Source organism: Oryzias latipes, chromosome 16, assembly GCF_053564925.1.
Source record: "Oryzias latipes strain Hd-rR chromosome 16, Olatipes_Hd-rR_3.1".
Lineage (NCBI taxonomy): Eukaryota > Metazoa > Chordata > Actinopteri > Beloniformes > Adrianichthyidae > Oryzias > Oryzias latipes.
The window spans coordinates 35,243,735-35,270,570 of NC_136252.1; the positions used below are offsets into that span (position 1 = coordinate 35,243,735).

The window sequence follows — 26,836 nt, forward strand, 5'->3', positions numbered from 1 at the left end:
AAACAATAACTGGACAAATATATTCAAGTTGTGACTGAAAAAAGTACAGTTTGATCAAAAATTTACTATAAAAAATCCCCAACTATTGGGACAGAAAACAGACCAAAGCAGAACAATCAGATTGTCTTTATTGATTATTTTGTGTCAAAATGCACAAAAACACCAATTCAGCAACAAACTCACAGATATGTTTTAAAGAAGTAAAAGCATGTAAAAAAAAGAATAAATTACAGAAACTTTTAGATAGACAGTCGAGACAGAGTAAAAGCTGAAGAAAAGAAAATTATTTATGGTCAAAAAAATCCACAAACTATCTTTAAAAACTGTTTGTTGAAAGTTCATCCTCAGACATCCCTGAATAACCACACTGTCTGCACAAACTAAAGGAGCTTCTGTGACCTTTTTGCTCCAGGAGCTCAAAGACTGATGAGGACCAGAGCTTCACCTTCTTAGACGCCTCCTCTGGTGTGAAGAGACTCTTTTGTTTGTGGTCATGAACTGCTGAAGGTCACAGATGAGATGCTGAAGCTGCAGCTTTGAGGTTATACGCACAGAGACACCAACTCTCAGGGGGCGGAGCATCCAGCGGCGTCTCCCTGTGCTCTTGTTCTGACACTCTGCAGGATTTGTCATCAACCTCGACTGACCACTGCGGAGTAGACCACATCATCTGCATCCGACTGCACCTCTCTGAAAGAAGCACAGAAACACTGAAGGCTCGTCTGATTCGTCCATCTGTGGCTGCCGTGAACCCTAAACTCTTCAGAGATTTCTGAAAAGGTTCAGCCTGAGCCTTAACCTGAGCTCATGAACAAATCATCTGCTGAAAGCCATGACAGAGGACCATGGTGGTCACACGACACCAGGACCATGAGAAGCGGTAATTTATAAATAAAGTTTGATTTGATTTGACCATGGCGGTCACATGACACCAGAAGACCACGGTGGTCACATGACACCAGAAGACCACGGTGGTCACATGACACCAGAGGACCACCGTGGTCACATGACACCAGAGGACCACGGTGGTCACATGACACCAGAGGACCACGGTGGTCACATGACACCAGAAGACCACGGTGGTCACATGACACCAGAAGACCACCGTGGTCACATGACACCAGAAGACCACGGTGGTCACATGACACCAGAGGACCACGGTGGTCACATGACACCAGAAGACCACGGTGGTCACATGACACCAGAAGACCACGGTGGTCACATGACACCAGAGGACCACCGTGGTCACATGACACCAGAGGACCACGGTGGTCACATGACACCAGAAGACCACGGTGGTCACATGACACCAGAAGACCACCGTGGTCACATGACACCAGAAGACTACGGTGGTCACATGACACCAGAGGACCACCGTGGTCACATGACACCAGAAGACCACCGTGGTCACATGACACCAGAGGACCACGGTGGTCACATGACACCAGAAGACCACGGTGGTCACATGACACCAGAAGACCACGGTGGTCACATGACACCAGAAGACCACGGTGGTCACATGACACCAGAGGACCACGGTGGTCACATGACACCAGAAGACCACGGTGGTCACATGACACCAGAAGACCACCGTGGTCACATGACACCAGAAGACCACCGTGGTCACATGACACCAGAGGACCACCGTGGTCACATGACACCAGAGGACCACGGTGGTCACATGACACCAGAAGACCACGGTGGTCACATGACACCAGAAGACCACGGTGGTCACATGACACCAGAAGACCACGGTGGTCACATGACACCAGAAGACCACGGTGGTCACATGACACCAGAAGACCACGGTGGTCACATGACACCAGAGGACCATGGTGGTCACATGACACCAGAAGACCACGGTGGTCACATGACACCAGAAGACCACGGTGGTCACATGACACCAGAAGACCACGGTGGTCACATGACACCAGAAGACCACGGTGGTCACATGACACCAGAAGACCACGGTGGTCACATGACACCAGAGGACCACGGTGGTCACATGACACCAGAAGACCACGGTGGTCACATGACACCAGAAGACCACGGTGGTCACATGACACCAGAGGACCACCGTGGTCACATGACACCAGAAGACCACCGTGGTCACATGACACCAGAAGACCACCGTGGTCACATGACACCTACCTGCTGGGGTTGCTTGCTTTAAAGTGAATGGCGGCGTAGCTGACATCCTCCGTGTTTGGGTCGGTTCTTTGAGCTGCTCCTCTATTTCCAGACGGCAGAACCCCAACACTGCGCTGCAACCACAGCAGGAAGACACAAAAACCAAGAACAGCTTCATGTGGCGGACGGGACAGGTAGGCGGAGCATCACTGATATTCTCCAATCATCATAGCAGGGATTGGTTTCCACAAGATTAATAACATTTCGTCAGTTTGAAATATGAATAAAAGCTTTCTGTATTCAACTTTTGTAATGAAAGAAACATTTAATTTGTGTCACAAAAGTGTTTCTTTTCTGACTTCATTCAACTTTACAGCACTTTATTTTGGAAAGTGTGTCTGTGAGGAAGAACTGTTTTTTATTGTTTAATTTTGAATTTTTTTTTTATAGATAAAACTTGTTAACAGGTTTCTGTCACTGTTAGCATAAATAAAGACAAGGTAAAAAAATACTCACCTGTCTTTCTACGGCGCTCTGTCTTTCAGCTGCTCGCCTCCTGTGGTTAAATATGCTGTTACTAAACAATCATCAACGACATGATTACACTCCCAAGTGTTTCTGAATGAAATATCACTAAAGTGACTTTTTACTTCAGATAGTTTTTGGTCTAAAATCTTATGTAATCAGAAAAACCTGTGAGTTTTTCATTGAACGTCGTCTTCCTACTTTACATGTGATCAGGCTCTGCTGATTTTTAAACTTAGGAAGTTTAAAAGAGTTTTTTAAAAAATGCCCAAAAGAAAAATAAATGCAGTTGTAAGTAATGAAAAAGAAAACAAATTTGTCCCAATGTCTCCGTCTGCAGCTCCATCATCAATGTCCTTCAGTGCTTTCCTTCTGAATGTTCTTCTGCTGGACTGAAATGAGATCAGGTACCTTTTAATGAGGAAGAAGAGCACAATGAGAGCGATGCCAACCAGCAGGACGGCGAGCACCACAGCGAGGATCACGTGAGACGTTCCTCCTGTGGAATAAACATCTGATGGTTGATGGTTCAGCAAAAGGAATCCACATGGATGGAAACTTATCTGTCCTTCAGCTTCCTGAACATGTCCTTGTATCTGGTATGGTGTCAATTCAGCGGCTAATGAATTGCACTTCAAAACCGTAAAACCGCAAATCAAAACCCAAAATCCGCAAATCAAAATCCATAAATTGAGACCCAAAACCCAGAATTTGCAACCAAACTTATGAAAACCTTTCCTTCTCTTGCAGGTATGTTGACGTAAGACTCGGAGTCATTCAGTAGCCAATGAGCTACTGGATGTCGGGGATGTCCCGCCTCCTCTCAGCTTGATGGGCGTGTCGCTGATATTACAGATTTTAGAATTGCAACTGCAAAATATAAAAGTGCAACTTAAAAGACGATTTCAGAATAGTGAGAAAACAAATCGGCACCTAAGAAACATGATTGCACTTTGGGTTAAATATTTTGGTTGTAAATTAGGGGTTTTAGTTCTCAATTTATATATTTTGATAAGCGGTTTTACGGTTTTGATGCGCAATAGATTAGGCGCTGAACTGCACCATAGAATAGTCCTGAGTCTGTCCGACACAAATCCATAATGAAGAGTAAACGTTGACAGATGCAGACTCTGATGCAGACAAACAGAATTTACTTTGACAGAGCTTAAAGCGATGAAACAAACTTTACTGGATCTGTCTTTGGTTTCCTCCAACAGGAAAAATCCTAAAATATTAATAGCTTTGACACCCCCACCTGCAGAGTCAGCCTCCACCTGCAGCCTGAACAGACCCGACCGCCTTTTGGTCCCCAGAGCACAGCTGTAGTTCCCAGAATCCTTTGCAGTCAGGGGGCCCAGATGAAGGGTGGGGCCAGTCTCTGGGAGGGCGTGATCATCTTTCAACCAGGTGATGCTGACACCATGAAAGGTGCAGGATGAAGTGGTGCACTGAAGGGAAACTGTCTGACCTCTGACCTCTGAGCCGTTACTTCCTGTTACGCTCATGAGAGGATTTTCTGAAAATGACAGTTTGAATTAGTTTTTCTGAAGGACTGAAGAGGATTTGTGACACACTTTGGACGTGCCGCTCCTACCTTCTACTCTGACTGTCACTCCTGTTCTGTTGGTGAAATGTCCAGCAGGATCTTCAGCTTCCATCCTGAAGCGATACGTTTCTGCATCTTCCAGCTGAATGTTTGTGATCTGTAAAGTACAGTTTCCCTTCTTGTCTCCCAGGTACTGAAAACTAGAATCTGTGTCTGGGGCTTCACTGTCAAACACTGAAGGAGTGGCTCCTTGACAGATGGGATGTTTTCTGCACCAGAGGACTCTGACGATCTTCCGTGGATCTTTTCCTTCTACTCCGATGACTTCTGTTGATGGAGTGAAGCTGCAGGGCAGGAGGACAGTGGACCCTTCAGCTGCACAGGTTTTAGTGAATGGATATGTGATTGTTGGTTTTTCTGCTCCTGCAGAGAGAGAATGATAAAGGGTTCAAACCACAGATACAGGGGCAGACTAACCATTGGGTGATTCCCATGGGCCCCCTCACCCTTTTGGGGCTCCAAGTTGAACACTTAAAAAAGTCTCTAAAATGATTTCCACGCCCTTTATTATTGTGTCATTAAAAACCTAAACCTCTGAATTAGTCTGCTCATGTAAAAGAGACCCCCGTCCCTCTGCAGCAATGGACTATTCCATCAACAGCAACTTTGGCGTTGATGAGGAGAGACGTTAAGATGAAGATGGTTGTCTGTATGCGAATGGTCATCGTCATTATGCTGTCAATCAAAAGAGGAGAAAACAATAGAAAACATTGTTTCTAACATGTTCCTGAAACAATAATAAAACTATTGAGCAGGGAGGAAAAAAGAGGAAAATGAAGAAAAGAGTCAAAGAAATGAAGATAAAGAAAGTCAGGAATGAGAAGAGGGACAGAAAAACAAAGGGAGCGGCAGAAAATGGTCATTTTGAGAATATTTCTTTTTATTTTGTTCCGTCATTCAAGTGTTTTGGTTTCTTTACCCGGTGGACACGTCTGTTACAGACCTAAACCAAGTCTTTTCTTCAATGTCTGCAGTAGTAGATTCGCATCACGTATCTGATAGATTTGGTCTCATGGAGGCTTTTCACACATTTAGAGTTTAAGTCTCTAGCAGACGACTTTCCCACAGAGGATCGCATCGCGGTCCCATCATCAAATCAAATCAAATCAAATCAAATCAAATCAAATCAAATCAAATTAAACTTTATGTGTGTAGCAAATGAAGCTACTCAAAGTGCTACACACAAAAACATAGACAAATTTAAAAACAAAAGGACAAGACAAACAACTATTTTGTTTTTAAACCCGCACAATGCCGACAACCCCCCCCACACACACACACACAAAAAGTTTGATAAGAAGGATGATAAAGTGATGCAATGTAGAAATCTGGCTTTGTCCTGAAGTGGGGGAAACAATATTTTGGGGACATCTCCACCTCAGTGACCCTCCCACTCAAGTCTACAGAATAGATTACCACAGGACCCCCCCAGATCTAGAAAAAAAGCCAGACCAGGGAGATCCCACTGCAGCGAGCCCGTTTACTGAGAACGGTCAGTCACTGATGTGGAGGATTCCTCTGAGGAATAGATTTATTTTTAAATCCTGAAAAATCATGCCTAGCATGTTGTAAACACAAGAGGTCTATTAGATAACTAACATACATCTATTATAGATGTCTTTTCAATTCAATTCAATTTTATTTGTATAGCCCAAAATCACAACAACAGTCGTCTCGATGGGCTTCGAAGTAAAACATGAACTCAAAAGGATCATGAATACAAAGAGTTCAATAGGAAAATACTAAAATGAACTAACAAACTGACTGGCATCCCTGCCCTTAGACCCCCCTTCGCGGTAAGGAAAAACTCCCAAAAAAAACGGATTCCGGAAAAAACGAAGAAACCTCAGGGGTGCCCACATGAAGGAGGGATCCTCCCCCAGGACGGACAGGCGATTTACCAGAAATCTTAGAGAAGAATTAACTTATCTAAATCTACAACTACATATTTAAAGTCCAGCAGACGAGCTTCATCCAGCCGTGGTTGTGGGGACAGTCAAAGGCGCGAGTCGAGCCGGAGACAGGAACCACAGCCAGGTGTAGGAGCAGGAGCAGAGACGAGGTACTCGGTCAGGTACAGAGCAGAGACGAGCCAGAGATGAGCCAGAGGCAGGATCCACAGCCAGGTGTAGGAGCGGGAGCAAAGGCGAGGTAAACGGTCAGGAACTGGAGCACGGATGAGCCAACTGGAGCCTGGAAGCACTCCCACTCCCCAGGAGGGGAAAGAGGGAACGAGGGACAATACATGAATCACTGCACCAAACTGAGACATGGAGAACTAAATGATAAATGATGATCAAAAACAGAGAAGAGAGGAAGGGTAGAAGTAAAAGAGAAAAGAGGACAGAACCCCAGTGGACCATAGTTACCCCAGCTTCAACTTCTAGCAGCCTTTTAAAACAAATAGTTATTATTAAGTTTAATTTAAACAAATTAACATTAAGTTAAATAATCTCTGAATACTAACTAGTCTGACAATAAGCCTGTCCAAAGAGGAATGTTATAAGTCTAACTTTGAATGTAGAAACTGAGTCGGCCTCTCTTACATGAGCTGACTGAAATGTCTTCTGGACATTTATTTCGTTACTCCATAGAGGTCTACCAATAGTGCAGGTCTGCTACACATCTAGACGTCTGATCTAGGGACATTTTCAGACGTCCGACTTTTTTAAGCATTTTATCAGGAATGAAATAATTACAGAGTTCAGTTTATCTTCAGTTTATCTGAACACCTTCTAAGGTCACAGCTGGTTCCAACCATTCTGCAGTCTGTGTCCCCTTTGGTTCTGCTGCTCTCACAAAGATCCATGATGAGTTTCTAACTGACTAAAACCTAAAGAGAGCCTGAAAGTCCCACTTCCCTGTTCAGAAAAACACATTTCTTTGGTTTCTGTGGATGTATATAAAATGCAGCTTTATATCATTTACAATAATTCAAGTGTTTTATTTTTTCGATATATTTTAACTGCTTTCACTTTAACAGAACCGCACACCGGTTCCTTTCAAAATAAAACACACCCAAATAAGTGAGTTAAGTACGATCCTCCTGCTGCTGCGCCATCCTTCCTCCATCCTTTTTCTTCTTTGACTGTCAAATATAGCTTTGACAACATTGGTGTAGATTAGAATCTATTGTGGTAAATGCATTTCTACACTTCCCCTACCAACAGTTGCTCAGGCAACTCTACTGCCTGAGCCAATGCTGCCCAGTAAAAAATATCATTTTTAGAACACTAGTAGTAGATAGAAACACAATAAAGTTGTCTGAGATGTCCAGCAGACAGTAGATGTTTATTAGTTATTCAGTAGACATCTGGGAAGAAAAACTGAAAAATTAAAGAAAAGACACAAAATCCTTATTTGTTCTTTCTAGAAAGTGAATTGGTAACAAATGATCAAATTTGATACATTTTTGTCTCAAGGAAAATAAAGTAAATGAAATACGCTTGATCAACATTCAAACGTGATTTCAGTTTTTAAAAGCTTTTAAAGCGTTTGGATTCTTGACATTTTTGCTGTCTAAAAGTGAAGACCTTGTCTGACAAATGTTTAAACCTACAGGGTTCAAAGGAAAAATGCTGCAGAGGGCCCCATGTTATTGCTGGCCCAGGGCCCCCAAACTGCTACGTCCGCCTCTGCACAGACAGCATTTCTGACATCACCTGTACGACTCCTGAGGGTCTAACGACACATTGACCGGAGTGTAGCCCGCCCACCTCAACAACGGGCCAAAAGCTGAACGGGTCAAAGTAAAGTTGGGTTTTGATTTATCACTCCACCCACCCAAAAACAAAAAAAACACCCCATTGTAGTATTTAACAGATTTGTGTCATTCCTCTGAATTTCCTCAAACTTTGGACGCACACATCGAAACGCTGGATAGTGTGCCTCCATGTGGTTTCACTCCTTTGTGCACGAAACTGCCTCCACCTGAACACCACCACGACAACTGAAATTGGTCTTTGTGGGTTGAACCTCTGCGGCGGTTCACCATCATCGATGGAGCAGAGGTGGAGGTGGTGGAAAACTACAAATCCCTTGGAGTCCTCTAGGACAAGAAGCTGAACTGGTCTGCAAACAGGGACTGCATACAGGAAGGGGCAGAGCAGGTTGTTCTTCCTAAAAACTCACCTCTTTTAATGTCTGCTCAGAACTCCTTTTTATGTTTCAGAAGTCTGTTGTTTTCAGTGCCCAGTGGTGTGTTGGGGGGGGGACAAAAGGGACATAAAAAAATGGAATTGTCTGATCAGGAGGGCAGGCTGTGTGGTGGGGCGGAACCTGGAGACAGTGGAGGTGGTGGCAGAGCGGAGGATGCTGTTCAAACTGGACCACATGATGAAGAACACTCATCATCCCCTACACGGACTCTTCGCTGACCAGAGGGGGGCATTCAGCGACCACCTCTGGCATTCTCTACAGAAAGACTCGTGAACTCCTTTGCACCGAGTGCAATGAGACTGTTCAATGCCGCTGGGAGGGAGGGGGCATGAGGAGGAGTAACTAAACAGGCATCTACTTTTACCACTTTTATTACTTTTATTGCTCTCATACTTTTTACTCTGTTTTTAGTGAGTTCGTCTATTTTTATGTTTTATGACTATTAATAACTTTTAAATATTTTTTAAATGTCTTTTCATGAACCTAATATTGAATGTATTGTGTATATTGTGGAGCAATAGATGGATGTGCAAGTTCCCTCTGGATTAATAAGGTACTCTATCTATCTCTGTCTAACTTACTGCACCTGGAAGTCTCAAGTCTCCCGTCTGAGGACAGATGTGAACAGAGATCAGACATGAAGGTGCGTGTCCAGATCGGTCATACTTCCCTCAGTGAATGTCCCTGCTCAGCTCTGAACAGGAAGATTTCCAGAAAGAGATTCTCCGTTTTGTGTCTCTGATAACAACAGTAATGGTTTCTGAACGGATGTTGGTCCTACCTGCCAGGAGAACCTTGAAGCTCCAGACAATCACCAGCTGCTGGACCTGCATTCTTCCCTGCTCCTCCTCAGAGCTGAACCTCTGAGCAAAGATGAAGAAATCTGTGAGGCACGCTTTAAAAATACCAACACAAACGCCTATTGTGACTCAAACTTCCGTCTGTCTTTCTATACAGGAAGTTTTCTTTCATCATTTCAGTTTTGGAGTCAAAACTCTCAATGCTTAAGGTTTTCATTCCTGACTGACTATGAGAGGAGATTCATGCTCAGAAGCTTTCAGTCTTTAAAAAATGCACAAAAATAAATAAAAGAAGTAGCACAAACTGTTTAAGAGATCAAAACATTTTAGTGAAAGCCATTTGATAAAAGCTTCAGCTCAAAAGATCCAGAAAACCATGTGAGCTGTGGGAAAGGATCCACACGCAGGGAAAGACTCAAACTGGATGGAGGGAACGATGGAAGCGACTGAAATCTCTGCAGACATCTGTGCAAAAACGATATACAGAGGAGCTCTTAAAAATATGACACCTATGGGTTCCTCAAAACACGACTTTAGGACTTCCTTGAACTAATTTCACCCAGAACGTGATGTTTATGTTAAGGCTGTAACGATTAATCAATGAATCGATTTCTATTCCTACGATCAACCGGATGGATCTGTCTGAGGCAAGTTGTTAATCGAATCGACCTAAATCAGCACAAAATCATTTGAAAAAGGAGATAAATCAATAGTCAATATTGGAAAATAACCATTTGGATCCAGACGCAGTGGGTTTATTTTACTATATCATGAAAACAACAACAGCAGACGACACACATGTGATGCAGCAAAAACTGATCAGTCCATCGTTCCAGTCCAGTGTGTGGAAACCAAAATCCACTGTGAATCTGAGCGACAACCACGAGTTATGACGATGAATCAAAACGTTGTTAAAACAAATAAGTACACCTTTAGTTCATATTGGACCAATCTTCCATTTAATGGTATTCATCTGGTTGCACACACTGAGAATAAAGTCATTTCACACACACGTCAGCTTCATTGACCTTTGAACTTGGGGAGAGGCCACCATCTTGAATTTAAAAGAAATCCTCTTAAGAACCTTTCTACACATGTAAACTCCTCAGAGGGATTTCAATCTATCGCATCCTGACTCGTCATGTAATGCTAGAAATGACCAGAAGAGGGCGCTGGTAGGTGGAGCATGAAGGTATTGATGTGGAGGTTGGCGTCAGAGCAGTCACACCAAGTGACCGCTATAGAGAACTTTCCATGGCCACAAAATGTGATTGAACCAGTGGCGGTTTTCCAATGGGCAATGTGGGCTTTCGCCCAGGGTGCAATCTTGCAACTGTGGCTCACCCATGTGAGCTACTGAAATGACATGTGGAGTGGACGTGGGTACCTGCACAGTGTGAGGACTTCCTGAAAGTAAAGACGGCGCTGACTTCCTCTCCAATACTCACCTACGATGCCAGCAAACCTACCCTTGTGTCAGCAGATGCTGGCAGCTATGGGCTAGGGGGCGTCCTTTAGCACACGGGGACCACTGGAAACCTGTAGCTCACTGTTCCAGACGTCTCAGCAATGCAGAAAGAAGACACGCACAGATTGAAAAGGAGTGTTTAGCCAGTCTATGGGAACACTTTGACAATACTTGTACGGACTGGGCTATTTTAGGTAGGTTACAGATCATAAAACACTAGTACAACAAAGACCTGGACTCAGTACGGGTTAGGTACCAGAGGTTACTGATGAGATTCATGCGTTTTAATGCCATAGTAGAGCATGCCCCAGGCAAAACCTTAGCGGTAGCGGACGCCCTCTCTAGGAGCCCAGAACAGCGTCACAGCGATGAGGCCGGTCATGAGGATGTGGCAACACGTACTGAGGTGGTCATGAGTCAGGTCCCAGCCACAACATACAGGATGACAGAGTTAAGACAACACACAGAAAATGACGGTCAGCTACAGGCAGTCAGGGGTTTCATCAGAAATGGGTGGGTTGTAGACATGGTACCAGAGTCTTTCAGGGAATTCTATCATGTCAGAGGAGAACTGTCAGAGATTGAAGGGTTGGTCATCAGAGGCAGGCGCCTTGTTGTTCCCACAGAAATGAAGGAGATTATACTCAGGAGAATACATGATGGACATCAAAGCCTGGTTAAATGCAGAGAAAGAGCTGCTCAGTCTGTGTGGTGACCCAGAATGTCTGAGGGGATCGTGACAACCGTACAACAGTGTGCAGTCTGTGCAGGTTTTTATCAAAAATGTCCTTAAATAAATCCTTCCTGCTGTGAAAGAAACCAGACTAAAGCAGAATAAATCTGATTCTCTTTATTGATTTTTTCACTTTTTTACTGACACATTTCTGTTCTTTGTTCAGAAACAACAAATTAATCACTTTGTTTTAAAAAAAATAAAAACATTTGACAGAGAGACTGGAGACAAACCCAAAGCCAAAAACATTTTTATTTTAATGCTGAACATTTTTCTTTTTGAGCAACTGTTGAAAAAAAAAACAAAATATCTTTGGAAGCTGCAGTTTTTAAACATTTCTTGAAGGTTTATCATCAGACACTCCTGCATAAAGGTGACCTTTCTGCTCCAGGAGCTCAAAGACGGATGTGGACTTGAGCTTCACCTCCTTAAACGCCTCCTCTGATGTGAGGAGATTCCTTCGTTTGCTGAAGGTCCCAGAGGAGGTCCTGGAGCTGCAGCTCGCCTCCTGCAGCAAAATCTGCTTCAGAAAACAGTCATCCACCAAAAAGATCACATTCCCAAGAGTTTCTGACTAAACTAGGATTTCTCTCTTTGAAAACAGCTGTTCTAAAATCAAACTGTGGCTTTTTTATTGAATTTCTTCTTCCTATTTTCACAGGTGACACATTCATGTGATCAGATTCTGGTGGCTTTAAATTAAAAAAGTTTGAATGAGTTTTTAAGAAGCTGCCCCAAAGGAACATAAACGCAAATTAAACAAATGAAAATGAGAATAAATCCATTAACTCTATTCATTTAGTGAAAAGGCATCTGCCTCCAGCTCCATCGTCTCTGAAAGCCAAAGTCCTGTTTGGATCCGTTTCCTTCACTGCAGAACACGGATCGTCCCGTTCTGACATGTTTCAGGAAACAGCAGATCTCTGTTCAGAGACTAGAACAAGAGGTGAAGATTTCCTCATTAAAGACCTCAGAGGTTTCCATTTGACCTGAAAATCTGTCTCACAAAAGTCTAAATTGTTTTCTGCTGGACTCCAGTGAGAGAAAATGATATTGATGAAGCTCAAACTAAATGTATTTTAACGGATTCAACTCTACAGATGTTCAGGTACCTTTTGATGAAGAGGAGCACAGTGAGATGAGCGATGACCACCAGCAGGATCTTCAGCACCACACTGAGGATCAGAGACGTTCCTCCTGTGGAACATCTGCTTTTCAGAACGTTGATGGTTCAGAAAAAGGAAACAACGTGGATGGAAACTTCTGTCACTGAACATTTATTGGTGTCCTGAGTCACTAATCAATGTGACGATAACGAGTAAACGTTGACAGATGCAGACTCTGATGCAGATAATTTACTTTGACAGAGCTGAAAGCGATGAAACAAACTTTACTGGATCTGTCTTTGGTTTCCTCCAACAGGAAAAATCCTAAAATATTAATAGCTTTGACACCCCCACCTGCAGAGTCAGCCTCCACCTGCAGCCTGAACAGACCCGACCGCCTTTTGGTCCCCAGAGCACAGCTGTAGTTCCCAGAATCCTTTGCAGTCAGGGGGCCCAGATGAAGGGTGGGGCCAGTCTCTGGGAGGGCGTGATCATCTTTCAACCAGGTGATGCTGACACCATGAAAGGTGCAGGATGAAGTGGTGCACTGAAGGGAAACTGTCTGACCTCTGACCTCTGAGCCGTTACTTCCTGTTACGCTCATGAGAGGATTTTCTGAAAATGACAGTTTGAATTAGTTTTTCTGGAGGACTGAAGAGGATTTGTGACACACTTTGGACGTGCCGCTCCTACCTTCTACTCTGACTGTCACTCCTGTTCTGTTGGTGAAATGTCCAGCAGGATCTTCAGCTTCCATCCTGAAGCGATACGTTTCTGCATCTTCCAGCTGAATGTTTGTGATCTGTAAAGTACAGTTTCCCTTCTTGTCTCCCAGGTACTGAAAACGAGAATCTGTGTCTGGGGCTTCACTGTCAAACACTGAAGGAGCGGTTACATGACAGATGGGATGTTTTCTGCACCAGAGGACTCTGACGATCTTCCGTGGATCTTTTCCTTCTGCTCCGATGACTTCTGTTGATGGAGTGAAGCTGCAGGGCAGGAGGACAGTGGACCCTTCAGCTGCACAGGTTTTAGTGAATGTATATGTGATTGTTGGTGTTTCTGCTCCTGCAGAGAGAGAATGATAAAGAGTTCAAACAGACTAAAACATTAATCTGATCCTTTCTGACATCACATTTATGACTCTTGAGGGTAAAGATCAAGCCTGAAGTTGGAGCGACACATTGACTGGAGTTAACTCCGCCCACCTCAACAACAGGCCAAAAAGGTTTGGCTGATGGGTCAAAGTAAAGTTTGTTTTGTTTTATTGATCCACTCAGTGGATAACAAATGATGCCATCATTCTAGTATTTTACAGGTTGGAGTCTGCTTCTGCATTCACTCATACGTCTGAGTTTCAGGGGCAGCTCACACACAACAACATTTATTTAAGTCTTAAATTTACCAGAAAAAAGTCATAACTGTTAAATTACCAGAATAAAGTCGTATATTTAGAACTCTAAAAGAAGTAAATCCAAAAACACCAAAGTTGTCTGTTTATAGCTTGAAGATGAAAGATGTGGAGCATTTTGTGAAGCTTTATTTCTAGTTTTCAAAAACAAAGAAATTCTGAACCTTTTGGTTCAGATAATCAGATTATTATTAGTTTTACCACTTTCGCGTCCAGATCTGTTATACTTCCCTCAGTGAATGTCCCTGCTCAACTCTGAACAGGAAGATTTCTAGAAAGAGATTCTCCGTTTTGTGTCTCTGATAACAACAGCAGCGGTTTCTGAACAGATGTTGGTCCTACCTGCCAGGAGAACCTTGAAGCTCCAGACAATCACCAGCTGCTGGACCTGCATTCTTCCCTGCTCCTCCTCAGAGCTGAACCTCTGAGCAAAGATGAAGAAATCTGTGAGGCAGGCTTTAAAAATACCAAACTCAAACTTCCGTCTGTCTTTCTATACAGGAAGTTTTCTTTCGTAATTTCAGTTTTGGAGTCATAACTCTCAATGCTTAACATTTTCATTTCTGACTGACTTTGAATGTATATTTTTCACCAGAAGCTTTCAGTCTTTAAAAGAATGCAAACATCGAAGAAGTTGCACGCCAACAAAGTTCCTCAAAAATAATTCCATGACTTCCTTGTACTAATTTCTTAAAGCCCTTTATGTTTATCATTTTCTGAAAAGAATCTTAGCAAAGACATTTTTCTTCTTGCAGCTCTTTTGACAAACATCCGTTCTCAGAGACAAATCAACACATTGTTGATTTGAATGGTTTTTATTTTTATTTTCTTTCGCTCACATCTAAAGTAGTTCGTGCACATATAAGTACATTTCCTGTTTATTATCTAACACTGTTGTGACGCATCAGAGCTGCGCAGGTTTTCGCTCCCGCGAGGACCACTTCAAAGTCAAGAACGGTAGGAAGAGCTCTCACTCTGGTAATTATTCTGAAAAACCAAAGTTTGGTTTTAAACGTGTTTGATGCTAATTACGAAAGTTGCCTTTCTGTTTTAAACAATTGTATTACTTTCTGCTAGCATTGATTTTACAGTCAGTTTTATATTGTAATTTTAGTTGTTACGCAAAAAAACGCCAAACTAGCCGCGCAGTGACTCATCAGCTCTCATAGACGATCTTTGCCCAGTCTCATCGCGCGCTGCTCCGCGCAGCCTCCCTGCATCCTCGCGCGAGCATCACTGAAGCAGTGCTCTGGTCAGCGACTCCCGCGCGCCCCTCTGCTCCGCGCAGACGCATGAAGGCCGTCTCCCGGTAGCAGCGACTCCTTCCTCGGTGAATCCTCCGCAGTCGTCGCTCCTCCATGGATGTGAAGTGAAGGCGGACGGAATCCAGTTGCTGTCTCTTCCTCTTCCTCTTATTCTCACCGTCCAGACCGCAGAACCGCACCGAACCACAAAATGGCGGACATGGTGGAGCTGGGACCCGCCTACGGTGAGTTTTTTCAGCTCCATCGGTGCTTCTTTACGGTTTTTCGGTTAAAATGTCGCCTTGCTTGAGGTTTTTCTGTTTTCTGGAAGGTTCCGCCGGTAAAATACCGAGTTGCTCTCTGAACCGGCCCTGCTGTACCGACAGCACCGACCCGTTACAGCCCGGTGGGCCCGACGGTGCCTTTTTTCGCTGTCATTGATTGTATCACAGAATTTCAAGACAATTTTTACTCGGATTTAAATTTCATATTTATATTAAAACGATTATTATTCAAAACTTCACTTATGCAAACAAGTTTGTTTTTTATTTGACTTTTATTTTAATCTATATGTATTTTTGTAAAGAAAAAAATCGTTTATTTATTTAATTTTTTTACTTTTTATCTCTTAATTGTTTTTTTTTTAAATCGCAGTAAAAACTGTCAGTACCTTAATCACGCTCGTGCGCGCGCAGTCCGTTACTTGTGTGCGTGCGCGTGCCAGTAAGGGTGGGTGAGGGGTGACGTCATGTCTGTACTGTTCGCCTGAAAAGCCCACGCATGCGCAGGATTGTCGCTGCTGTCTCATTGTTCTCACAGTTCTCGCCCGTTTTACCGGGAGTACGCCTGAATAGACGCGGGGGTTCGGCGGAACCAGGCCCGGTTCTGTCCCGTGAGAAGCTGTGGATCATTGGGAACCAGGACAGTGTAGTTTCAGACCCATCAGTGGACACTGAACGCCCCGAAGTCCAACTCAAACAGAGAAAGAGTGATTTATAGAGTGGATCGGATAATGACTGGATCCTAGATGTAGATGTTTCAGCCAAAATAAATTCTCTCTAAAGGACATTTTAAGAAAAGAAAAGAGTTGCATTGTTTCTGACTGAGGTCATGTGACCGGCCCTGTGACAGCAGCTTTTGTCCGGCGGTTTCCCGGGTCTCTGGCCTGTCAAACGGGTCTCAGCTGAGCCTGAGTGCGCCTGTATGAGGGTTGCTAGGCAGCCGCGTGAGCCGCTTCCAGCTCTCCCCAGAAGATGACATCATGTGTTGGGAGCGCCAGTGAAAACAGCAACAGGGAGGTTCCTGCAGTCCAGAGCCTCAGCCGCTGCCCAGAGTCCAGATAGATGCCATGTTGCTACACCGCTAATGCTATGTGGAGAATGTGTAAACAGACAGCTCTCAGCAACAGAAAGGGGGGGGGGGGTTGCTCTGCGCCAACAGTCCCGCCCACAAAGAGGTCAACTTCTAATAAACTGGTGCTGCTCTGCAGAAACTATGTCCTAGAAAACGACACAGGATTTTAGATTTAGTCAAAACCAGAATAATCCTAGTTAAAAAAAAACACTGGGGACGATCAGAGGGGGGCTTTAATGTGAAAAAGACCCCCCCACCATGACGGCTGCTTTGTCTCAGACGCCTCAAAGTCTCGTTTGTTTCAGTTGCTGATATGTTACTGAGGAGGTTGATAGTGTGCAGGTTCAGGTCTACACTGTTGTGGGTCGTAGGTGTGAGGCTGCTGTGCTTCAGCAACTCCCCCCCTGAATGAGGCCTGTGTTTATCGCTGCAGTCGGGTTTCCAACAAGCCTCTTCTGTTCCCTGCAAACAAAGAGCTCCTCAAGCTTCTGCAGCTCCTCCTTCCTGTCCCACTGCAGCTCCTCCTTCCTGTCCCACTGCAGCTCCTCCTTCCTGTCCCACTGCACCTCCTTCCTGTCCCACTGCTCCTCCTCCTTCCTGTCCCACTGCACCTCCTCCTTCCTGTCCCACTGCACCTCCTCCTTTCTGTCCCACTGCTCCTCCTCCTTCCTGTCCCACTGCTCCTCCTCCTTCCTGTCCCACTGCAGCTCCTCCTTCCTGTCCCACTGCACCTCCTTTCTGTCCCACAGCTCCTCCTCCTTCCTGTCCCACAGCACCTCCTCCTTCCTGTCCCACTGCAGCTCCTCCTTCCTGTCCCACTGCAGCTCCTCCTTCCTGTCCCACTGCACCTCCTCCTTCCTGTCCCACTGCTCCTCCTCCTTCCTGTCCCACTGCACCTCCTCTGCCTCTCAGCAGCTTCACCTACTCTGGGTTTTCAGACAACCCCCCTGATGTCCCAGAGGAACATGTCACGTTTACTTCATCTACTCTGAGGCGGTTCTCGTTTTGGAACCGTTCTCCCGGTTCTGCTCACAGTTGGTCTGGTTTGATCAGAACCTTTCAGTGACTGCCAGTTGAGCTGTCCTCAGGTGGGATTCGGTAAAATCCACATTTTTCATTAGAGGTTCATTCCGGTTCTGCTCCTGATAATCTGGGTTTGGATCAGAATCCAGCCTCAGCAAGAACCTGGAGTCTGACTCTGTGTTTTATCAGACCAGGACCCGTTTCTAGGACGGTTCTGAATTCTCCAAACATGTCACCTTTAGTTCTAAAAGTGAAGCAAAAAGGCTTCAGGGTGAACCCAGGCCAAAATAAATGACAACCCCCCCCCCCCCCCCCCCCTAACTGAAACATGTCATCTTACCTGCAAATGAAAGAAAAGGCAAAGCAAAGACAAAACTCTAACCTCCCTAACCCAACAAAAACAGGAGAAAACATGTACTAAAGAAAATGACAGTTCACCCCTACAGCTTCACTTAACAGAACTATAGACCAAAAAACTAAACAGAGTGGGCACAGACAAAACTACAAAGGAGTACAAAATACTAAAACACAACACTAAAGTGCAACACAAACTAAACAGGTGGTGAATTACAAAACAAACTGGAGAAGAGGGCCAAGCTGCAGTGGAGACTGTTGCAGCAAGGCTCCCTTCTCATGGTGTGAAGGTCGAAGTGGTGCTTTTAAGGCTGCCTCCTCCACCTCTGGACCAATTGGAGGCCACACCTTCATGCACCGCACCTGAAAATAATCAGACAAAAACAGACACACAAAGATGCACAAAAACACAGAGGTCCCACTCTGATACAGAAATACACAACACAGAACAAACAGAACCACCAAAACCAAATACGGCCACAGCCGTAACACATGTTGGAGGAAGTTCTCCTTCAGACAGAAACCTTTATGTCATTAAAGATGTCGGTTCTTCTTCTTCTGCTGTTTTTACTGGAGGTTCAAACGTTCTAGATCATCAGATGAACATCACATGAATATTTGGATTTCTCTTATTTTGTTAGTAATCAGTAAATCATTGTATCATCATACTTTTGCTTAATATGATATATTCATGTATTATATTCATTTTATGTTGTATTAATGTTCATGGTTACAGCATCTTTCTTGAGTTTTAAGCAAAAAATGGATCAAACATTTCCTATAAAATGTAATAAACGGAACCGTTACTAAAAACAAGAGTTGAATCTGAATTCTTTTGTATTTCCGCCTCATTTAAAAACAGCTGAGTGCAGCTTTTTACTTTGGTGATGATGAGGAGGATTGTGACTGTGATGAAGAATCACACAAAGGTTTTGAGGGAAATCCGCTTTCGTGGTTAAAGAACCGGAGAATCGTTCAGTCTTGATGAAGAACCCTCAGTTTGACGGTTGAGCTGCACGGCGTTCGGTTCTGGACCCTCTGAACACAGGAGAGGTCCAACTGCTCTCTGAACCCAAACCTGGTTCAGACTAAAGATAGTGAGCAGAAATGCTGAGTCAGGATTCTTTGGTGCTGAATCGGGTTCCGGGTTTGGACCGAACATCATGTTTTTGGAGCAGACCTGATGTGCGTTTGTGTTGTGTTTCAGTTGTGTGTCAGAGATGACCCCCCCCTTCCTGTCTCTCACAGCCATGTCTCCAGTGCTGGCGGGCTTCCTGGGAGCCGGGGTTCTGGTTCTGGTCATGGTGGTTCTGGTTCTGCTCTGGTCGTTCTGCCAGCGCCGTTACCTCCGCATCAGTGGCCGCTACAAGCTGCACGGCGACCGCTACTGCGACGCCGAGGACCCCCCCTACAAGTTCATCCACATGCTGAAGGGGATCAGCATTTACCCAGAATCCCTCAGCGGCAGCAAGAGGATCGTCCGCGGCGTCCGGCGCGCCGACCGCTCTGACGCTGACGGAGAGAGAGGCGGTGCCGCCGGCCCGGCGGGGAGGGGCATGGTGTTGGTGGACGCAGAGAACAACATCCTGGACGTCCCGGGGCAGCTGCAGATGAGCCACCTGGTGCCCCCCGCCGGGGCAGCGGCGCCCCAGGGTCAGGGTCGGATGGAGCGGGCGTTACCCGTCCGCGCCGATTACTGCTGCCTGGACAGCAGCTCCGCCAGCAGCAGCCAGACCAGCAGCAAGACGGCGTCCCCCTTCACCCCCGCCGGCGCCGAGCCCGAACCCGAGCCCAACCTGGGCTCCATCAGCCTCGCCGTCGACTACAACTTCCCCAAGAAGGCCCTGGTGGTGACCATCGTCGGGGCCCGGGGGCTCCCCGCCATGGACGAGCAGGCGGGCAGCTCCGACCCGTACGTGAAGATGACCATCCTGCCCGAGAAGAAGCACCGGGTCAAGACCCGCGTGCTGAGGAAGACTCTGGACCCGCTGTTCGACGAGACCTTCACCTTCTACGGCGTGGCCTACAGCTCGCTGCCCGAGCTCACGCTGCACTTCCTGGTGCTCAGCTTCGACCGCTTCGCCCGCGATGATGTCATCGGGGAGGCCGTGGTGCCGCTGAAGGGCTTCGACCTGAGCACGGGCCGAGTCCACCTGAGCCAGCAGATCGCCAAGAGGAACATGCAGGTAAACAGATCGTGTGTTTGTGAGGCCTCAGCTGGTGATGACATCATCATCCCAACCCTAATCACTGCCGCGGGGTGTCTGTTACCATGGTAACCTGTTCGACTGAGGGACAGGCGCTCCATTTAGTGTTTATCGTGTTAACTCTGGAACAATGAGGCCGTAAACATCCCCAGTCTGCTGACATCAGGTCATGAGGTCACTTCCTGCAGAGCGACCTGAGACTTTAGACCGTCAGCAAACTCTCAGCTCATCCGTTCAGCTTTCACACATTTAAACTCTGGATGGAGCTGCAGGTTCTGATCCGTCTCCTCTGTGTGTCTGCAGTGTGACAGCCGTGGAGAGCTGCTGGCCTCTCTGTCCTACCAGCCGGTGTCCCACCGCCTCAGCGTGGTCGTTCTGAAGGCCCGACACCTCCCCAAGATGGACATGACCGGCCTGTCAGCCAGTGAGTAAACGGGAGAAGAAGCAGGAGATCCGGTTGGAGGAGGAGGAGGATAACTCGCGTATGCGTCGACCTTAACAGCAGGATCACATTTCTGCTTATGTGCAAAATCGTAGATTCACTTTTGCAGGACGGCCTGTAGGGGGCGACATCTGATGATAATTCATGAGGCCTCAGTCACAGCAGAGGAATAACTGCATCAAGCAACAAAGGAAGGAATGCATTAAACCAGGGGGGGTCAAACTCATTTACACTGAGGGCCACATCAGCATAGCGGCTGTCCTCAAAGGCCAGATATAGTTTATACATGTAACTAAATGTAAGGAAAAATAAATGTAACTACTCCTTATTGTTAAATAACACATTATTTATTTATTATAACTTTTTAAAGTGACAATTACAGCTGCATAGAAACATATGTTTGCTTGTTACTTTAGCATAAATCCTTTTACATTTGACTCTGTCAGGTTAGGTTATATGGACAGTGTTTAAGTCCTAATGTATAGTTGACCAATCAGATATTTTAAGTCCAATTCCCCTAGATATGAATAAATACACAACAATTTTTATTTTTTATTTTAATAAATTAAAAACTTTTATGCTCTCGTGGGCCACATAAAATGACACGGAGGGCCACATTTGGCCCGTGGGCCTTAAGTTTGACACAGTGCTATAAACCATCGTTTTCCTGTTTCTCTTTCTTTATTCTAGTATCTTCCATCCTTTTTTGCCGCTTATCTCCTCCTACAGTGTTTCATCTATGTCAACCATCCAACTATTCAAATGTTCAGCTCTTTCAGCTTTTCCCAGCTGTGACTTTTGCTCCTTCAAATCCTTGAACTTTTCCAGATATTCCAGGATTTTTGCCTCCATTGAAATAAATGGGGAGTCCTTGGTGCAGAAGCTCGCTGGTTCGATACCCGACTCTGGCTGTTACGCCCCCTTTGTGTGTCTAGGGGTGCTGGGGGGGGCATAACATAAAAAAGTAAAGGTTTTGCTACCAAGTTGACTGCAACACAAAACACCAAACGAATGTCTCCATAAAATAACCAAATTTATTTACATATAAACAAACAATCCAACAATAACTAAAAGTGAAACTAAAAGGCTTCAGGGTGAACCCAGGCCAAAACAACAAACAAAACCCCAACTAACTGCAACATGTAATCTTACCTGCAACAAAAGAAAAGGGAAATAAAAGACAGAACGCTAACCTCCCTAACCTAACAAAACCAGGAGAAAACATGTACTAAACAAAATGGCGGTTCACCCCTACAGCTTCACTTAAACAAAATCATAAACCAAAGGACTAAACAGAGTGGGCACAGACAAAACTACAAACTACAAAGTGCAACACAAACTAAAACAAGTGGAGAAGACATAAACAAAATGGAGAACAAAACAAAATGGAGAAGAGGGCCAAGCTGCAGTGGAGGCTTTTGCTGCAAGGCACCCTTCTCACCGGCTGGACGTCCAAGTGGTGGCTTTTAAAGGCTGCCTCCACCAGCTTGTCCAAATGGAGGCCACACCCTTGCCAGCACACCTGAAAATAATCACAGACATACAAAGATCCACAAAAAACACAGAAGTCCCACTCTGATACAAAAATAACACACAAAACACAGAACAAACAAACAAACCAAAATCAAATACAGCCCCAGCTGTAACACCCCCCTACCCAAGATAAAACTTCTTCAAAAAGAAGTTTTTACCCTAAGTGGAGCACACAAAAAAAAAAAAAAAAAAAAAAAAAAAAAAAAAAAAAGAAATAAAAAAAAGTCGTGGCTCTCACAGCACACCACACAAACTCAAGATGGCCTCAGAAGACAACCCCCCCCAAACTCAGTACACCACACAAAGCTAACGACAAACTCAAGATGCGCCACAGAAACTAACTGACCACACAAGACACATCACAAAAACTCGGGACGCGTACCCCTCTGGGCACGCGACCGTCAAACTCGGGGTGCGCGCCCCGCAGAACACGCACCCGTCAACTCGGGGTGCGCGCCCCGCAGGACACGCACCCGTCAACTCGGGGTGCGCGCCCCGCAGGACACGCACCCGTCAACTCGGGGTGCGCGCCCCGCAGGACACGCACCCGTCAACTCGGGGTGCGCGCCCCGCAGGACACGCACCCGTCAACTCGGGATGCGCGCCCCGCAGAACACGCACCCGTCAACTCGGGGTGCGCGCCCCGCAGAACACGCACCCGTCAACTCGGGGTGCGCGCCCCGCAAGACACGCACCCGTCAAGACTAGTCTCACTAGTCACACAAGACAGACTTGAAATTAAACAAACAAAACGAATGTGTTTCAAACAAAATTCAACACAAGTTTGGTTAACAGTTTGTGTCCTACGAAATGTTGGCAATGTGCTTAAGCACTGACTTCAAAGGTTTTGGTCAGGACACACAGGCCTTAATGCACTCAAAACACAGAGTGCATTAAAAACAGCCAATACAAATTCAAAGTGACTCAATCAAGAGCGAGGTGTTTACTCACACTGGATGGGCAGTAGAGCTCCTCCGTGGCAACCCCAGTCTGGAACACAAGAGTTGGGTCTGGCCCCCCCCTTAACCGGCTACGGCAGCAGGAACCACCGTACCTGCCTCCGCCCGAGCGGGGTTAGTAGCATTGGCAACAGCTGCAGCAGCCTCCACTCCTACATCATCGCCTACACCACCTCCAACTGATGTCTCCAGCCAAGGTATGCCCGAGGGTTGTAACACTCCATGCTCAGACATAAACTGCTCTTTGAAAAATGTTCTTGGTCTCACAAACCCAACAGGTCACTGACTTCAAATCAAATTAAGGTCTACAAAGAAAACAAACTGTTAACCAAATACTCCAAGCCAATATTAATTCTGATCAAAAACCCACAAATCAATTAACAAATAAGAGAAACCCAAACGGTTAACAATCCCCAGCTGTAACACTGGCATTTTTCACAAACATGTCTTATTGGTTGTTGTGCTGTTTTCACTTTATTTATGGTGAACTTTGATCATTTCTTTCTTTATTTTGTACCAATAATTATCCTTTAAGTTTCATTTTCATTCAGCGATACAGCATCAACCCTGCAGTTTCTCCTGGAAAAGCAGCTTCTTGTAGTTTATTATTATGTTTAATGCCAGTAATGGATGGATGATGTGTATTTATTTAACAGTAAACATTCTTTATTAATGCTGAAGATGCTAAAAAGCAAACATTTGTCTTCAACAAATCCAATATAGGCTTTAAAAAACAGTAATGGTTCATAAAAACATCCACATCTCTAGACACGTGTTCAGCTGACGCCTCTTCTTCTGCCGCCAGATCCCTACGTGAAGGTCAACGTCTTCTACGGCCGCAAACGCATCGCCAAGAAGAAGACCCACGTGAAGAAGTGCACCCTGAACCCGGTCTTCAACGAGTCCTTCATCTACGACATCCCGCCCGAGCTGCTGCCCGAGATCTCCGTGGAGTTCCTGGTGGTCGACTTCGACCGGACCACCAAGAACGAGGTCCTGGGCCGCCTGCTGCTCGGCCTGCACAGCCCCTCCCCCTCCGGCGCCTCCCACTGGAGGGAGGTGTGCGAAAACCCCCGCCGGCAGATCTCCAAATGGCACAACCTGAGCGAGTACTGAGGCGGGAGGAGCGGCTGGGACAGGAACAGACTCTGTACAGCACATGCACACACACACATGCACACATGCACACACACACACACACACACTGCTGTGACCACAGTTCAACTCCATCGCTGTTCTCTTCCGCCTCACATCCTGCAGCTCTGAAAAACATCTGAAGTTCCTCAGACTGATGTCATGTGTGTGTCTGCTGGGGGGGGGGGTCCAGTGTGGTTACAAAATAGATGAAGACCCCCCCCCCCCCCCCCTCATTGCTGTTGCCATGCAGGTCATTGCATGTCTGTGTGAAAAGAAAAAAGCCTGACGGACGAGAAGAAGCCTCTGTAACCAAACGCTGACCCGGCCCAGTAGAACAGCTGCTCTGCCCCGGTTCTGGTTCTGGTTCAGACGCCCCCGTCCTTTTCTTCACCTGCTGACAGAAGGGGAGGAACTTTAACGCTTAAGCCAGAGTCCGTCTGAACCCACGATGAAGAGTTTGAGCCCGCTTCTGATCGGGAACCAGAACCTGCTGCTAATGTGCAGAAAAAGAGACGAGGGTGGGAACCAACAGAAGGATGAAGATGAGGAGATGATGGAGATGAAGTCGCTAAAAATGAAAACCCGTCAGTCTGTCTGCTGAATGTTCTGCTAACCAAACAAAACTTCTTTGGACCGGAAACGTGGCGGCAGCTCCGCTCCTGAAAAACCTTTCCCTCAGAGCTGTCGTCGGGTCGGACGTTTTATTTACATCCGTCCTTTCTCCGTTGGTAACCATGACAACAACATGGGGAAAGGAGCTCACCTGCTTAATAACTAGCATTAGCAGTTAGCGCTCCCCTTTACTCTAAAGGTTTTGCTCCTCCACCCCTCCCAGATGTTGATCCGTCTGATCAGACACATCCAAACTGTCTGCACTTCCTTACCCTTGTGTTAGGGGGGGGTCTCCTCCCCCAGGGGGACGGAAACTTCACTGATTCCAGTTCCAACGGGCTGCAGTGGTTCTGCCGGAAACGTTTCATCTCTGTAGCTACAGCGCCGTCTGCTGTTCTCCCTCTGCGTCTGCGCAGACGTCACATGACTGAAAACTGCTTGGGGGGTTGGCTTTTATTTAAGGGCGGGGCTACAATATCAGAGCTTCTGCCTCCGATAAAATATTACCGTAAACATTTAAAAAAGAGCAAACTGCTGTTTCTGAAACCAGACGAGTTTTTCAGATGTGTGGTTGGAGGTCAGAGGTCAGGCGGAGGCGGGGTTTGCTGCAGGGTTTGAGCTTTAAACGCCAAGATGTCTCCAGATAGAAGACTTCCTGCAGGTTCAGGCTGCTTTTCAGAATAAAACGCCTCATCGCATCAACGTCCAGCTCAGCCAAAACGTCTTCAGAAATGATCTGATTTATCTTCCTGTAGCCGATCAGACTATGGTGCAGAGGGAAAACAGCAGCAGAGGGCGCTGTGGAGCGGCGGCCATCAGAATCAGAGTTCTGTGCGGTTCTGTGAACGTTTCCTCCCTCCTCACCTCAGCAGAACCTTCCTCTGCCGTCAGTCCTGCAGACGTCCATGATGAGGACGTGCTCCATCACAACGTCCAGGCCCACCAGTAGCTCTGCTTCCTGTTTCCTTCTTCTGTCACAACCTTGTGATTCAGTCAGCCAGCAGGCGGCTCCGTTTGTGTTCAGTTTTTGCCTCCTTTCTGTTTTTTCCCCCGAAGGATGTCTTGCGACTGTAGGTCGACATTATACTGAAATTATTCCACCTTAAATCTGCTTCTGGAGCAAAAAAAAGATTTCAAAGAAAAATGCAACCTGATCTCCATCCTGGCCCTTGGATCCGGTTGGTGTTTGGACGCAGCGCCTGATGGACTGTAGATTTGTACAGATGTGAAGACGTGAGCCGGTTTCCCTCCTGTCTGAAGTCCTCGGAGCTTTAGTGTGTGAGCGCCCCCTGCTGTAGACCTGGATGCTAACCTTGTGTTGGGTTTGTTAACAATCAGTGGACGTGCAAATAAAAATCTGTAAACTAAGAGAGCGTCCTCTGTGTCTTCCTGTCCGCCTGCATTCAGTGGAAGGGTTCTGATCGTCACACTTCAGGAAAAGAGGACAGAAGAACGAGGCGTTTGTGATGCTGAGACCCTCAGGCCTGCAGGACTTCCTGTTTGGCGTTTTCAGACGTAAACAGAACCGAAGCCTTTGCCGGGTTTCTAACATCCAGTGGTGGGGATTAGAGTCACCCGCTCAACCACAGCCGTCACCATGAGGAGGGTCCCCCAGAGAACAGTTCTGCCTGCTCTGAGCAGGAACTCTGGATCTTCATCGTTTGAGGGGAACGCCCGCCGTCATGCTTGGTTCCTCTGCAGCTGTGTGTCAGCAGATGCGTGAGGCGGATCTCCATCGGGTCTGAAACCGCCAAAGCCGGCGTGATGAGGCGCCTGAATGAGCGGCAGTGATCTCCTCCGTCATGAGAATGTTTCCCAGAACACTGGCTCCTTCAAAAACAACTCAGTGACCCCCCCCCCGCCTGCCCTGCGGCCTTCTGGGAGGCAGAGCGGCGTGCTGACGAGCTCGCAGGAAATGATGTCATTGTGCGCTTGGCTTGACCTTTTCCTGGAATGGTACATCCCAAACTTTAGCTTTTTTTATTCTTAAATTTAATGTGAGATCCACAAAACCTTCAAGTTTTCAAACTAACAA

General features: G+C 46.0%; 3 protein-coding genes across 6 annotated transcripts; 1 reads left to right on the top strand and 2 right to left on the bottom strand.

The window, feature by feature from the left end:
• Positions 1-111: 111 nt before the first annotated feature.
• LOC101164092 (coxsackievirus and adenovirus receptor homolog) lies at positions 112-9,338 on the bottom strand. Of its 2 annotated transcripts, XM_004078425.4 has the most exons (7): positions 9,201-9,337; positions 4,250-4,624; positions 3,911-4,171; positions 3,067-3,154; positions 2,647-2,686; positions 2,152-2,264; positions 112-690 (listed from the first exon to the last, which is right to left on the bottom strand). In XM_004078425.4, the coding sequence occupies exons 1-7, from the start codon at positions 9,250-9,252 to the stop codon at positions 633-635; spliced, it is 987 nt and encodes a 328-aa protein (XP_004078473.1). In that variant the 5' UTR covers positions 9,253-9,337; the 3' UTR covers positions 112-632. The 2 variants fall into 2 exon arrangements, with proteins under 2 accessions (XP_004078473.1, XP_078789795.1); XM_078933669.1 differs by lacking the exons at positions 112-690; positions 2,152-2,264; positions 2,647-2,686; positions 3,067-3,154 and having other exon boundaries at positions 3,418-4,171; positions 9,201-9,338.
• A 2,315-nt stretch (positions 9,339-11,653) lies between these two features.
• Positions 11,654-14,355, bottom strand: LOC101164342 (coxsackievirus and adenovirus receptor homolog). 3 transcript variants are annotated; one of them, XM_020710519.3, is made up of 6 exons: positions 14,280-14,355; positions 13,422-13,594; positions 13,220-13,328; positions 12,881-13,141; positions 12,533-12,617; positions 11,654-11,928 (listed from the first exon to the last, which is right to left on the bottom strand). In XM_020710519.3, the coding sequence occupies exons 1-6, from the start codon at positions 14,329-14,331 to the stop codon at positions 11,841-11,843; spliced, it is 768 nt and encodes a 255-aa protein (XP_020566178.2). In that variant the 5' UTR covers positions 14,332-14,355; the 3' UTR covers positions 11,654-11,840. The 3 variants fall into 3 exon arrangements, with proteins under 3 accessions (XP_020566178.2, XP_004078474.2, XP_078789796.1); XM_004078426.5 differs by having other exon boundaries at positions 13,220-13,594; XM_078933670.1 differs by lacking the exon at positions 11,654-11,928 and adding an exon at positions 12,231-12,354 and having other exon boundaries at positions 13,220-13,594.
• A 217-nt stretch (positions 14,356-14,572) lies between these two features.
• Positions 14,573-26,169, top strand: syt11b (synaptotagmin XIb). Its single transcript, XM_023964492.2, has 4 exons — positions 14,573-15,426; positions 19,160-20,097; positions 20,422-20,542; positions 23,858-26,169. The coding sequence occupies exons 1-4, from the start codon at positions 15,393-15,395 to the stop codon at positions 24,166-24,168; spliced, it is 1,404 nt and encodes a 467-aa protein (XP_023820260.1). The 5' UTR covers positions 14,573-15,392; the 3' UTR covers positions 24,169-26,169.
• The last annotated feature ends 667 nt before the right edge of the window (positions 26,170-26,836 follow it).

Bases quoted from the DNA above. Each gene is read 5' to 3' on its own strand.
- LOC101164342 (XM_004078426.5), bottom strand. From the start codon at position 14,331: ATGCAGGTCCAGCAGCTGGTGATTGTCTGGAGCTTCAAGGTTCTCCTG. The intron at 13,142-13,219 runs GTAGGAGCGGCA...TGTCATTTTCAG, and splicing joins AGTGACAGTCAGAGTAGAAG to AAAATCCTCTCATGAGCGTA. The intron at 11,929-12,532 runs GTACCTGAACAT...ATTTTGCTGCAG, and splicing joins GTGCTCCTCTTCATCAAAAG to GAGGCGAGCTGCAGCTCCAG.
- LOC101164092 (XM_078933669.1), bottom strand. From the start codon at position 9,252: ATGCAGGTCCAGCAGCTGGTGATTGTCTGGAGCTTCAAGGTTCTCCTG. The intron at 4,625-9,200 runs GTAGGACCAACA...CTCTCTCTGCAG, and splicing joins CTTCAAGGTTCTCCTGGCAG to GAGCAGAAAAACCAACAATC. The intron at 4,172-4,249 runs GTAGGAGCGGCA...TGTCATTTTCAG, and splicing joins AGTGACAGTCAGAGTAGAAG to AAAATCCTCTCATGAGCGTA.
- syt11b (XM_023964492.2), top strand. From the start codon at position 15,393: ATGGCGGACATGGTGGAGCTGGGACCCGCCTACG. The intron at 20,098-20,421 runs GTAAACAGATCG...GTGTGTCTGCAG, and splicing joins TCGCCAAGAGGAACATGCAG to TGTGACAGCCGTGGAGAGCT. The intron at 20,543-23,857 runs GTGAGTAAACGG...TTCTGCCGCCAG, and splicing joins CATGACCGGCCTGTCAGCCA to ATCCCTACGTGAAGGTCAAC.